General features: G+C 38.1%; 2 protein-coding genes across 2 annotated transcripts; one reads left to right on the top strand and one right to left on the bottom strand.

Moving 5' to 3' along the window:
• The first annotated feature begins 3,002 nt into the window (after positions 1-3,002).
• On the top strand, positions 3,003-4,351 carry LOC113359095. Its single transcript, XM_026602783.1, has 3 exons — positions 3,003-3,043; positions 3,403-3,485; positions 3,810-4,351. Exons 1-3 carry the CDS (start codon positions 3,003-3,005, stop codon positions 4,349-4,351), a joined length of 666 nt encoding a protein of 221 aa, XP_026458568.1.
• A 989-nt stretch (positions 4,352-5,340) lies between these two features.
• On the bottom strand, positions 5,341-8,763 carry LOC113355432 (probable phytol kinase 2, chloroplastic). The gene is made up of 6 exons (XM_026598286.1): positions 8,364-8,763; positions 6,787-6,854; positions 6,578-6,709; positions 6,186-6,301; positions 5,807-5,921; positions 5,341-5,717 (listed from the first exon to the last, which is right to left on the bottom strand). The coding sequence occupies exons 1-6, from the start codon at positions 8,667-8,669 to the stop codon at positions 5,540-5,542; spliced, it is 915 nt and encodes a 304-aa protein (XP_026454071.1). The 5' UTR covers positions 8,670-8,763; the 3' UTR covers positions 5,341-5,539.
• Positions 8,764-12,593: the final 3,830 nt, after the last annotated feature.

The following is a 12,593-nucleotide window of genomic DNA, read 5'->3' as shown; positions in this document are numbered from 1 at the left end:
TCAGTCCAAGTCGAGCCAATGACACGAACATACAGCTGTCCAAATTACATCAGCGATTTCGCGACTAATTCGGATTTCCCATAAAGTACACGTACCTGGTTCGGAGTTGGAGTGGGACGCCGGTATTGTTCGGTCCGGATCAAAACGTTAAAATTCGCGAATCATTCTCCGAATTGCTACCCGTTAAAACAAAGCTAACGATTAAAAAAAACTGATTTTCTGTCTTAGATGGATCTGACATATGCTAAAAGATCTAACGAACATTAACTACTATACTACTCCCTCCGTCCCACTCCTAAGTGACCTATTTGATTTTAGATTTTGTCCCAATGATAAGTGACCTATATCACTAAACAATGAGATATTCCGGAATTATCCTTTTAGTTAATTATAAATAATATATGAAATATGTATAATTTGATAGGCATGTTTATATTCGTTACGTAGGTGTTTTAAAATGCTTTTCAATTGTATGAAATTTGCGAACATCCGTGGAGTATTTTGAGAGATAAACCATTTTTAAATTTCACTAGTTATTATTCATAAGGGTATAATTGTAAAAAATGATTAAAAATACTATTTTCCTTGCTTTCCTTAAAAATTGTGCAAATTTCAAATAGGTCACTTAAGAGTGGGACGGAGGGAGTATTTGGGTAATCTACGAGAACAGTAACTTACACCGCTCAGCAGATCAGAATTAAATTTTACCCGAATAAAATAGATCTGAAGATATGAATCACAATCACAATCCCGTTGCATCAATCAGATCTAAAATATACTTTTTATCAAGAGATCGAGATTAAAAACCTTACCGATTCCACATCTCTTTGGTGAGCACTAAGAATCATAATTCAAGTGTTGATGAAGATTAAACAAACTAAAGAAGTAGTTTTTTCTTTAGAATAAAAGTAAAACAAAATTTTATAAAATATGGCTTTGAGTAGGCCTGTCAATGGAAGAATATCCGTCGGATATTTAGAAATCCGATATCCGACATGTTAAGCACTACCGGATATTCGATATCCGATAATATCCTATAGGATATCAAAATCAGATATCGATTCCGATAGGCTAAGCTGTCGGATATCCGATAAATATCCGATAGTATCCGGTTATAACAAAAAAGCTTAAAAACCCTTGTAAAACATTTTCATAATTGATACTTATGGGATATTTATCCGACAATATCCGATAATATCCGATATTAGACTCGAAATTAGGATAAATTATAAATAAGTTCCTATACTATCGGATATCGGATATTAACATTTCGGATGGGGTCTAATCCGTTTCCGATATGTTAAGGAAGAAATATCCCATAAAATATCCGATCTGATATCCGATAAAACGGATAAAATCCTATAGGATCTCGAATACTCGGAAACGGATACCGGATATCGGATAAATATTGACAGGCCTAGCTTTGAGAATAATTTTCTTTCAGGAAATGAGTGGGTGCATGAAATTTTTGGGCGCATGTCTTTCGGTGTGAAAAATCTGAAAATGGGTCTCACCGTAATTTTCACGTTTCAAAAAGATAATCGATGCCACTTAAAAAGTTAATTTTAATTTCTGGAAGTACAAAAGCCAGAGATTTATGTAGCGCGTTTGATTGCATATTTAAAAATTGTTTTTTTATATTTCTGAAAATCAAAAATCAAAAATTAGTTTGGCAGTAATTTTTCAAAATGATTTCTAGAAACATACAAGTGTACTTTTTGTGAAGCAAAATGATTTTGCTTCGAACTTCTGCTTCTGACTTCTACTTCTCAAAACGCGCTATATATTAGAAATTAGTTCTCAAATTAGTTTGGGTACAGTATTTCAAAAGACTTTTAGGAGCAAAAACAATTTTCTTCAAACCGACTTCTGATTCACTAAACTAGGGGTGTAAATTCGGGCAGGCCAGGCCGTCCGGCCCAAAACCTAAGACAGGCCGGACAGGCCAGGCTTAATATTTGTGTGCCCGTAAACAAATTCAGGTCGGGCAAGCCGGGTAAAAGTAGATAATTTGTTACCCAAAGATCGCCCAATGCCCGGTTTTTATACGGGCAGCCAGATCGGGCCGGAAAGGCTACTATTTTGAATTTTTTATCTTTTTTTTTTAAGTTTAAATTTTCAAATGAATGGTATTAAATATATTTACTTTTAATACAATATCATTTCCTTTCTAACATTGCATACCGTAAGTGATAGTACTATTTTATATTTAAATTACAATGACAAAGTTTTAATTTTAGCCTATAATTAATAATTAATTTTAGCCTTTAATAAATGTATTACCATTAATGTTTTGAAAAGGCTAATTATAAGTAAAAAAACTATATATTTTAATTTTCTTGACACAAAATTGACAATTATAAAATGGCAACTTTTAAGTCTTTTTAAGAGCATATTAAATGATTAGTGGCACATAGAAGGCTTTCAGGCCAGACACCAGACCTGGTATCAGACCGGGCACCATAATTAATTGCAAAGCCCGAGACTGCCCAATAAATTAATCCAGGCCAGGTCGGGTGTCCCATTACGGGCCGTAACAGATTTGGGCTACTTCGTGTACAGGCGAGCTCGGGCGGGTACAGGCAGGCCGAGTATTTTCGGGTATTATTTACACCCCTACACTAAACACCTCCTTGTGCTCGTAATGGATGCCAATATATTACTTACGAATACAAAATACCTACTGGAAGATTTGGGCCAAGCAATGTTGTGCTAGTGAAGACAATATTATTAAGAAGACAGGTAGGAGCACGCCTACTATATGCCGCTTATGCAGGAAAAGTTGCGAAACTCTTAGCCACATCACTTGGCATTGCAGAGTTGCTAGGAGGATTTGGGCTTGGGTGGCTGGAATTTTCAAGCTGCAACCAAATGAAGACCTGGTGGAATCGTATAAGGCTGCTAAGGGTCGAAGCAGAATGATAAAGGACCTGTGGTTAGTTGCAAATCTTGCAATTGTCACGAAGTTATGGAAGTTACGCAATAAGTATTATTTTGATAATATGGCAGTTCAAGGCTTGGCTTTAAAGGGAAAGTTTATCAGGTAATTCGTGATAATTCAATTAGAATGAAGGCCACATGTATAATACTTTAGAGGAGTTACGCATTCTGAATTATTTCAAGGTGCGGCATAGATCATGCAAAACGTCTATCCCAATTGAGATTAGTTGGACTCCTCCTAATCAAGAGGAAATCATGATATGTTGTGATGGTGCATCTTTTGGAAACCCAGGCCAAGTTGGTTCAGGTGTTGTTTTCCGTGATGCAAGTTCGGAGTATTTGCATTCGTTCTGATTCGAAGAGTTGCATACAAGCTTTTCAAAAGGGTGAGCTGCCTTGGCAGCTAGTGCAGAAGTGGGAAATTGTGAAGTCTTACTACAACAACGTTCGTTATATTCATAGCTATAGGGAGGTTAATTTCTCAACTGATGCCTCGACCAAGCAAGCATGTTTGCTGGCTGAGGATATTTTTAAGTTTTATGAGGGTAAGCCAGATTTTATTCCATCTGTGGAATAGCCTGGAAGGATTTATTATCGCTTCAAATAGGTTTTCCAATGAAGGGCCTCACGGCTAGTCATTAGGAAGGCCTAATCCCTGTACAGTTTTTCACTTTTTTAATTTTATTTCACCGAGTAAAAAAAAAAAAGAATACAAAATACCAGCATGTGAGTTTCGATTGAGTTCAACCGTTGGTTTTGAGACCGTGGCAATCTAAGGACTGCAGCCTCGAAATTATCTTGAAATACCCGAAATACATACATGTAAGGAGGATTTAGTAATTTACTTGCACTCTATATATTAAAAATAGGCAATGAGGATGAGCCTCTTGCCAGAGCAAAAAAGGATCAAGCAATGTCTTCCACAAGTTCATCTCATCTGCTGCTCCAGAATCTATCTCTTCGACGGCCTCGTATCAGCAGCACCACCACATACGCCGCTCCCTACAAATGTACTCCGTCAAGAATTCAGGTCTCGGCTGGTTTATCTGGTAGAAGACACTCCTTACTTCTACTAACAGCTTCAACTGTACTGACAGCCATAGAGTTATCATCCTCAGGGTCTGCAAACGCACAAGACATTGGACTTTTTGGTATAAAGAAGAAATTGGAGAAAGTAGAGAAAGAAGCAGAAGTGATTCTTGAAAATGCAGAGAAGGGAATTGAAAATGCTGAAAAGGGAGTTGAAAATGCAGAGAAAGAGATAGAGTCCGCCGCTTCTTCGTTTAGTTTTGGTGGTGGTGTTGGTGGTCTAACTCAGGCCGGGGTAGTTGTAGGTGCCGAGGCTGTTGGTGTTTTGGTTGCAACATCCATTGTTAATGGTATCCTTGGACCTGAAAGTCAGAAAGCTTAAGAATTTGTGTGGTGAGTGATTGATAAATCACATTTTAGTTGTAATTTACTATATATATAATGAAATTCGACAAGATTTGATTTTAATTGAGTATCTCTCTGAGTGTAAATCCACAAATTTTATGATTTTTTTTGTGATTAAGCTAACCCATTCTGTGTTAAGAGATGATCTAACTCACCGAGTCTGACTCATTAGGATTCTTTTTCAGTTGGATGGATAAGATAAGATATCTCATATTTGAGAACCACAGAAAATTGAAGTGATAATACAGGATTTCAAACCTAACTGGCCAATGCACACAATTGGACAGTTTGATAATGAATCGGCAAGTGACTTGTTGTTACCACCCTGTCAGACCAGGCGGCAAGTCACTTGACTCTTTGAAATGCCTTTCACCATGTCAGACCAAGTGGCAAGTCACTTGACGCTATGAAATGTTACGCGGAACATACTTTGGAAATGGCTTCTTGTTTTTCAACCACAAGTGGAACTGGAAACATCCTTGTTTCTATTGGAAAAAGCTTAGATATATTGGAAACCACTGCTAGACTTGCTCTAACAGGTTAGCAGAAAATTGAGTGCCATCTAACACCTATTATACTTTAAAATCCTGAAGATAATTGAAACACTATGCAGCAAATCTTGGAAATTTGGATTGAGGTGAGGAAGAAAGCTAAAGAAAGTCATTTTTCGAAAAGATTTGTAGAGAAGATACGAGTTACAGTTTTCTACGCTCCTTTTCTTTTGACTGTAGCCTCAGAGGTAAAGCCATGAGTAGATTTTTTATAAATCTACAAGTTCTATCGTATATGACTACAGAAATTGAAGAGTCAGACCTGTCTCAGTCCATCACCCAAAACTCAGATTAGAGATTCTGCAGATTTTTCAGATATGTATAGTGGACAAAACTCCAGGTTGAATCCCAAACCAAGCAGGTATAATCACACTGCCATTTTGGGGAACTAAAATTCTAATCATACTCTCGTAAGGATCAGAACAAACTAGTAACTGTAGCTTATATTTTACAAGTCACATACAATCTCAAATCATCCAATTATACAATAAATACAAGCTACAATGACAGTAGAAAATCAATTCTTCTCCCCAGAAGGTGTCCAGAACACAGGGCTGTCTACCAATGTAGCCATCAATGTAATAGTCAGGTAGTCAGTCGTCAATCTAAGTTATTCAGAGCACAAGGCTGCCCACCAATGCAGCTGTCAGCGGAACTGTCAGGTTGTCATCAATCTCAGTACTTATCGGCAGTGATTCTACTACTGTCGTTGCCAGAGACACAATTAGGAACCCTAAAACCAGACTAGGACTTTCTTTTATGAAGCCAAACTGGGAGAAGAAGTGCATGTACCTATTATAAACAAACATTCCTCATAAACACAGGGTGCTCTCTAAAGTTGCAATTTAGAGTTATGTGTGAACAGGGGCAAGAAAAGTTACCCAACAGATGCTAGGAAACCAGCAATGGCCATGGCAATGCTACCAGCATAAGACTTGTTTCTATTGTGTGGAAGTTTTTTCTTGCCAAATCTCCTCCCCATTATATCAGCTAGACCTGAAACCGGGTGAGAAACAACATTTTATCCCCTTGATTAACATGCTGTATAGAATAAAATTTAATAAGATCCATTAAGAAAGAAGTCAAATTATTCGCTGATTTCATTCATTCTCTTAAGCAACGTTCCCCTTTGGAAAGATAATGTGGCACAACTAATATTCTGAACATTTCTGCTGTTTCTTGTAATAGTTGCGCTAGAAAGTGGAAACCAAGTCTGCATCAATGTATTTGCTAGATTGCATCAACCGAGAAAATAGTTACCATCTCCAGCACACAGGTTGCATATAATAGCAATTGCAATAGGGGAAGTTCTCCAATAAACAGCAGAAACCAAAGTTGCCGTGGAAGCATAATATAATGGCCCCTTCAATAGTTCCCTAAGCATTGCAAGATACAAGTTAGAATAAAGAAATGAAACTGGATGCTGTATGATGAAAAAGAGAAGCAGAAATTATTAATACGTATTTCCTGATTATATGTTCAGCATTTTTTTAGTGAGCACATGTCAGTACAAATAGACAAGGCCAAACTTAGAATGCTATCTAAGTGAATTCAACCTTAAAATATGATCCTTGCGTAGTTTCAAACTTTCCGCTAGTAAGAGCCAAAATCAAGCAGGAAATTTAAAGAGTTTTAGTCTTCCATGCTAGTACCTATAATCTCCAGATCTGGTCATCGACATGACCATAGATTCATCCTTCATCAACCCGAGACCCAATACTAGCATCCGTATTATATTAACTCCAGGAACAAGAGCCGCTAAATATGCTGCTTGGGGTCGAAAACTGTAAAAACATGGCAAAACCATTAGGCTGATAGGCCAGGGAAATAACAAACACTTATGCTTCAAAGTGGAATTTACCTGAATAAGGGCCACATAAGCATGAAGACCAGTCCAATGTTTATATGCACACACTTCCTGATAAAAATCTAACAAGTAAAACGACGTTCAGAAGCTAGTGCATACCAATCTAGAAGAAACAAAGCAGTTGGCTACACATATTCTTAAATCCAAGCAGGTTAAATATCTCATTCTCAAATTTTATTCCAATTCATGACATAAGGCAGCTGCTTATATACCTCCAACAAAGTTCTGGCATCATTCTATACTAAGGAGAGACAAATTTACATTGGAATCTAATTAGGAGAAAGATATATGGGTATCTCAGATACCGAATTCGTTACATTTGTCAAACTAGTCGATTCAAACAAAATTGTATGTCCGCAATACCAGTTGAAACTACTGCATTTCAACATAAAATCCAACCCTTGGTTTCAAAACCATTCTGGAAATTTCAAAGAAGAGAGATAATGGATGAGATTCTACATAAAGAATTCCTCAGAAATGCAAGAAGCATTGAGGAACGAAATTGAGAGCTACAAAGATAGTCCTATACTATTGCGGCTTGAACCCTATTCTTTGGACTCCATTTGGACCACAATGCGACCAACCTCCAGTCATCAAAAAGACGTTGAGATCATAAGCATCCAAGTGTTTGAGGCCAGTAGACCCACACTCGAAGACTAGAACACAGAACACATTTTGGTGTTTGCTTTAGCCTTTAGGTCCAATGTGGAATCCAAGAATATCACTATTTTGCATATTTATTTCACTGCTTGGGCTTTAACTACTTTGGAATAAACTAAAAAGCAAAGAATTTGACTCCAATGTAGGACCATAATGCAAACCAACCTCCAGTCAATGAGACACTGAGATCTTAAACTTAGAGGTCAAAAAGAACACAGTGCTAACCAACCTCATGAGCCCCTAAGATTCTAAACGCAGCGGTCAAAAGACCATATAGCAAACCAACTTCATTAGCCGCTGATATCCTGGTCTATTTTGGGTTTATCCGCTAGAAGGATCAGATTGAATTAGATTTGGATCTACAGTTTGGTCTCGGTCTATCATTCATAAGTTTGTTTCATCTATTGGATATCTTGGAACTACTAGAATGAGTGAAGCTAGCGAGGGTGCTCAGCCTGACAGGGAGTTTGGGGAAAGTCAATAAGCAATAATCAACTAATGAAGACTACTAGGTTTATTAAGTAAATTGCTCCATCCACACAAGATATGTTTGAAGAAAATTCTTCGAATTCAATCAAATTGATTGCATCAAAGTAGCATGTACAGTAAACAATGCCCTTAATCCTCACTGAAAGAGATATCAGTCGTCAGTGTAGTGTATTTGCAAATCCTTCTATTAGTCCAACTGAAATTCAAATTGAATCTCTATGGGCGGACAGGTGCATTCTGATGGTATACCTCCGCAGTCTAAGGTTATAACTTAGAATAATCTAGTTGTTTGCTTTGATGTTGTAATTTCTACTAAATGAAATTACAAAAATCACTACTGTTACATATAGTTAAATTTCAATTAGTAATCACTGCTAATTGGAGTTGATAAACAAAAATTAAAGCTGTGAGTAAACATTTACCTGATCTTTAATGATTCTCCTCTTAGCAATTTCACCCCAAAATTGAAGACAAAATAGAGCAACTCCACTGGTAATCACAGTAGATGTAATGTCATTTAGAACTGGATTTGGAGAAAATAAAGACATAGCCTTGACTTTCAATAGCTTAAACCTAGTTTGAGGTTTTCTTCTGGAAATGGAAGAAAAGTTATTAGAATTCTGAAATCTTGTGAGTAGAAACTTCGAGGGTTTATTGAGATGAGGTAGTTGTAATAAACGAAGATGATTGACTTGATAATGTTGTTGGAATACATCGATCACAACCATTTTTTTTTACATATATTTAATTTTAGAAAATTATTCATTCATCTTTTGTGAGGGAGGAAACATTTATTTACAGAAAGGTTTGGAATCTTTGGATAGAATGCACTCGTTCACTGTTAAGTTCTGGCTAAAGGAAAAAGGTAATTATTGTTGGTGCACGAGTTATAACCACAAAGGTGTCACTACCCATTGAAAATGACCCTTTGTTTCCTTTGTTTGGGTTAGATGGTTTTGGGCGTGAGCTAATCGCACCGTTTAGACCGTCAGTGCTGCGGACATTAGATGTCCCGCCGGCGTGGCCAGACCGCCTAAGCGTCCTTGTTGCCAAGGGGAACACTCTTCGCTCGAACCTTCTCGATGCCGATAGTTCGGCTTTCCGTCACGTTTTCAAATCTTCGCACTAATCCACTTCCCCGGTGACACCCCTGCCGGTGTCACTACCCATCTACAAAAAAAACCTATCAAAATAAAAGTAACACAAAAACCTCAAAAAACAAAAGTAACACAAAAACTCCCAAAGAATTTTGGTTTCAGCATAAAGTTTGATAAAACATCATAAAATTTGATGAAACCAATTTTGAAATTTGGAATTTTTGTGTCCAGTTTTAAATATTTGGGGTTTTTGTATCAGTTTTGTTTAAGATGGAGTTTTAATGGATCCCACATTTAATGGGGTTTTCGTACTACAAGTTTGGTCACCTTGGGTTTTTATGAATAGTTCTGTTATTTATTTATTTTTTTGTTTTTTTAACTGCATGCGATATGAAACAAAATAAACCAACCAGGATTGGCCCAATTTACCAATCGCCTAACTTCCAAATTGTAGGTTAGGCGTTTGTCTGGTCAAAATAAAAAGATAATAGCCCGTACTCAAATAGATATGGGGTACACACATGATTTATAACTAAAAATATTTTATTATTTGAATGTGCCAATGGCACATGATTAAAGAGAAACGGGATTTATGATAAAACTGGAGGATAACCAATCCATAACTATCCACTAATGAATAAACTTTATGGTTAATAGACCTGAAAAACAATCGGAATCAAGTGCTAAAGAAAATTTGATTTCAGAAGCGTCCGCTATAGATGTTGACAAGAATTACGTGATCAAATAATGTGGTAATACTGCTACTAGTAATAGTGATATTTCTCACTTTATTTGGCTTTTCAAATGTCGATATCAGTTTGCTCCAATATCTCACACTTCGTGCGATATTCTGGCCCTGATCTTAATTAGGTATGTCTATGGAAATATCCACTGTTTAAATATATCTTGGTTGATTTTATTGCTAAAAAAAAGGAACTGATGAGTGCCAAATATTGTATATATTTATCCCTTTTTGTTGGCATTTTAACTCATCTTTTGCGCATTAATTCTACATTTTATCCCATATTCTGTATTTTCATTGTTTTCAAGAATAAATATTTTTATTAATTAATTTTGCATTTTTAGGTAATAAATAAAGTTCGGATGAGTCGCGGAGCGAAAAGAGCAGAAAAGTAGTGAAAAGCCGGGAGAAATTACGCAAGGAAACCGCGAAGAATGGTGCGCACAACCTCATTTTCTACACACAAAAGCGCCTCCGTCCTCAGCCATCAGATCATTTCTCAGAAGCATCCGACGGTCGCTCCTTCATAGAGCATCAAAATCTGATGTCTCTGCCAAGCACCACAGCGCTGAAATTCCAAGCCTTCAGATTAGATGGTAGTTGAATCCAACGGTCTCTCCCTTGCTGCTCATCGAAGTTTGATATACCCGCCTAACACTACAGTACCTAACTCCATCAAGTACCGTTCATTTTGTTGTATCATATAATCCAACGGTCGCTCATCGCTTGCCTCCACATCACCGTCCGATCTACCTACCAGCTTCGCATCCAATGACTCAGCGTTGCAGAACATCAAATTCGATGGACCCATATAACACCCTAGCGACCGAGCACCTACACCCCAACCAAACGGACCCTTCTCCCATTCTATCGCACCCATCTCCACCACCACCCACCCCTCTGCAGAACCATCACCCTGCTGCAAACCATGTCCGCCACCGTACCACCACCTTCTCCACCTCTGTCACCACCTACTCCCTAACCACCTAACCACCCCTACACAGCTAAACCCATCATCATTATCGAGTTATACTTCTCCATCAACAACCAATTTCTTCTCCTCTCACGCCACTGCCCTAGGTGTGAAGTAGGTGAAATAGGTTGATGAGAATGAGAAATTGAAGGCATGGAAAGGAGCAGGAGAGCCATACAAAGCATGGGTCGACATCAAACGGGAGTTGTTGTGTCAAATTGGGTGAGTAATCTCAAACCCTAGCCTCAACTGTTTTGGGGGAAATTGGGGGAAAATGTGTAAAACTATAAATTGAGCGCTGGGGTGTTGTGGAAAACTTTATGTTGGGATTAGCCCACATCCAGGACTGCTAAGTTCTGTTAATTCTCTTGTCCTGTTGAATTTTCATGTTTCAGTTAAATGTGCTAGTAGTTAATTCTCTTGCTGTGTTTTGTTAATTTCTTGCTTTGTTCTGTTATATGTTAAATGTTCTGTTAATTTCTTGCTCAGTTAGTATGTTCTGTTAAATGTTCTGTTATAAATATGTTAAATGTTCTGTTATTGTTAGTTCAGTTAGTTGTATCCTGTTTAGATGTTGCTCACTGTTAGTATCAATTCACTATCATGTTTGTTGTTGCTTTGTCACTGTCAATTTGAAGGAATGCTAGGCTAGGTATCTGTGAAGCAATGTGCTGATTGTGCAATGGCAAGAAATCAGTGCTCATAGCAAGCTGATGTTCTTGCCATTCTCCTTGTATGCTTAGGTTGTAGTGTTGATTGTGCATTGGGAGAAGCTAGTGCTTATAGCAAGCTAGTTTTCAACCCATTCTATAGGAATGCCTGTATTCTTGCCTTAGTATTGCTTCTTGTCAGTTTCTTTATCACCCCTGCCCTTGGCCTTAGGCCTTGGTCCATTCTTGTTTTGTTCTTTGCTTTTGCTGTTGCCCTGTTGTATCTTTCATTTTATTTTCTGTTGCTTTTGCATTGTTTTGTCCACTGTAATTTTCATTTCCTTCTGTTCACTTTTATTTTGCTGTTGCTTTGTTCCTTGCTTGTACACTCTATTTGCTGTCCCCTGCTGTGTGCTCTCTTGTGCTGCTGTGCAGCTCTTTCTTTGCACTGCTTGTGCAGCTGCCCTGCCAAGCTGCTGCCACTCTTGCTCCTGCTGCTTGTGCTGCTACTTCTTTTCTTGTTGTGCACTTGCCTTGCTGTGCACTTTCATCTGCTGCACTGCTGCTGCACTGCTTGTGCAGTTGCTACTGCTGCTACCACTTCCACTGCTGTCAAGCTGCTGCTGCTCTTGTTGCTGCCTTGTCTGTTGCTGTCAGGCTGCTGCTACCCTGCCACTCCTTCTCCTGCAGCCAACTGAACCCAAGTTCCAATCCAACTGAGCCCAATTCAAATCAGTAAAGCCCAAAGGCCCAGACTCTTTACTAAAACAAAAGCCCAAGATCTAGACAACTGAGTCCAAAGCCCAAATTCATTAAGGCCCAATCCAATTCAATTAATTGTGGGCTTAACCCAAAAGCCTGAACTCACTGTAAGGCCTAAGCCCATTTGCACTTCAAAGATAACTGAGTCCAAGCTCAGTTCATTTTAACAAACCCAATAGTACATTAAGCCCAACACTTCCAAAGGGCTTCTAAGCCCAAAGCAAATTCAGGAACCCAATTAGCTAAAACACATTTCCGAAACACACCCGATCTCTGTGGATCGACCCGTACTTGCACGAGCTACAACCGACGACCGTGCACTTGCGGTTATAATTTGTAGGACCTTTTAGAGCCTACCAGGAACTACGTGGATTTCAAAGCTCAAAAATTCATCCACATTCATAACTAAATATATGAAGAACAATATA

The sequence above is a fragment of the Papaver somniferum genome, chromosome 3, assembly GCF_003573695.1.
Source record: "Papaver somniferum cultivar HN1 chromosome 3, ASM357369v1, whole genome shotgun sequence".
NCBI classification, from domain to species: domain Eukaryota; kingdom Viridiplantae; phylum Streptophyta; class Magnoliopsida; order Ranunculales; family Papaveraceae; genus Papaver; species Papaver somniferum.
This window is presented reverse-complemented; position numbering and strand designations above follow the sequence as displayed.

Coding starts and splice junctions, on each gene's coding strand:
- LOC113359095 (XM_026602783.1), top strand. CDS start 3,003: ATGGCAGTTCAAGGCTTGGCTTTAAAGGGAAAGTTTATCAG. Junction 3,044..3,402: donor TTAAAGGGAAAGTTTATCAG/GTAATTCGTGAT, acceptor TTATATTCATAG/CTATAGGGAGGTTAATTTCT. Junction 3,486..3,809: donor TATTTTTAAGTTTTATGAGG/GTAAGCCAGATT, acceptor TATTAAAAATAG/GCAATGAGGATGAGCCTCTT.
- LOC113355432 (XM_026598286.1), bottom strand. CDS start 8,669: ATGGTTGTGATCGATGTATTCCAACAACATTATCAAGTCAATCATCTT. Junction 6,710..6,786: donor CTTATGTGGCCCTTATTCAG/GTAAATTCCACT, acceptor ATGTTTTTACAG/TTTTCGACCCCAAGCAGCAT. Junction 5,718..5,806: donor GGTTTCCTAGCATCTGTTGG/GTAACTTTTCTT, acceptor TGTTTATAATAG/GTACATGCACTTCTTCTCCC.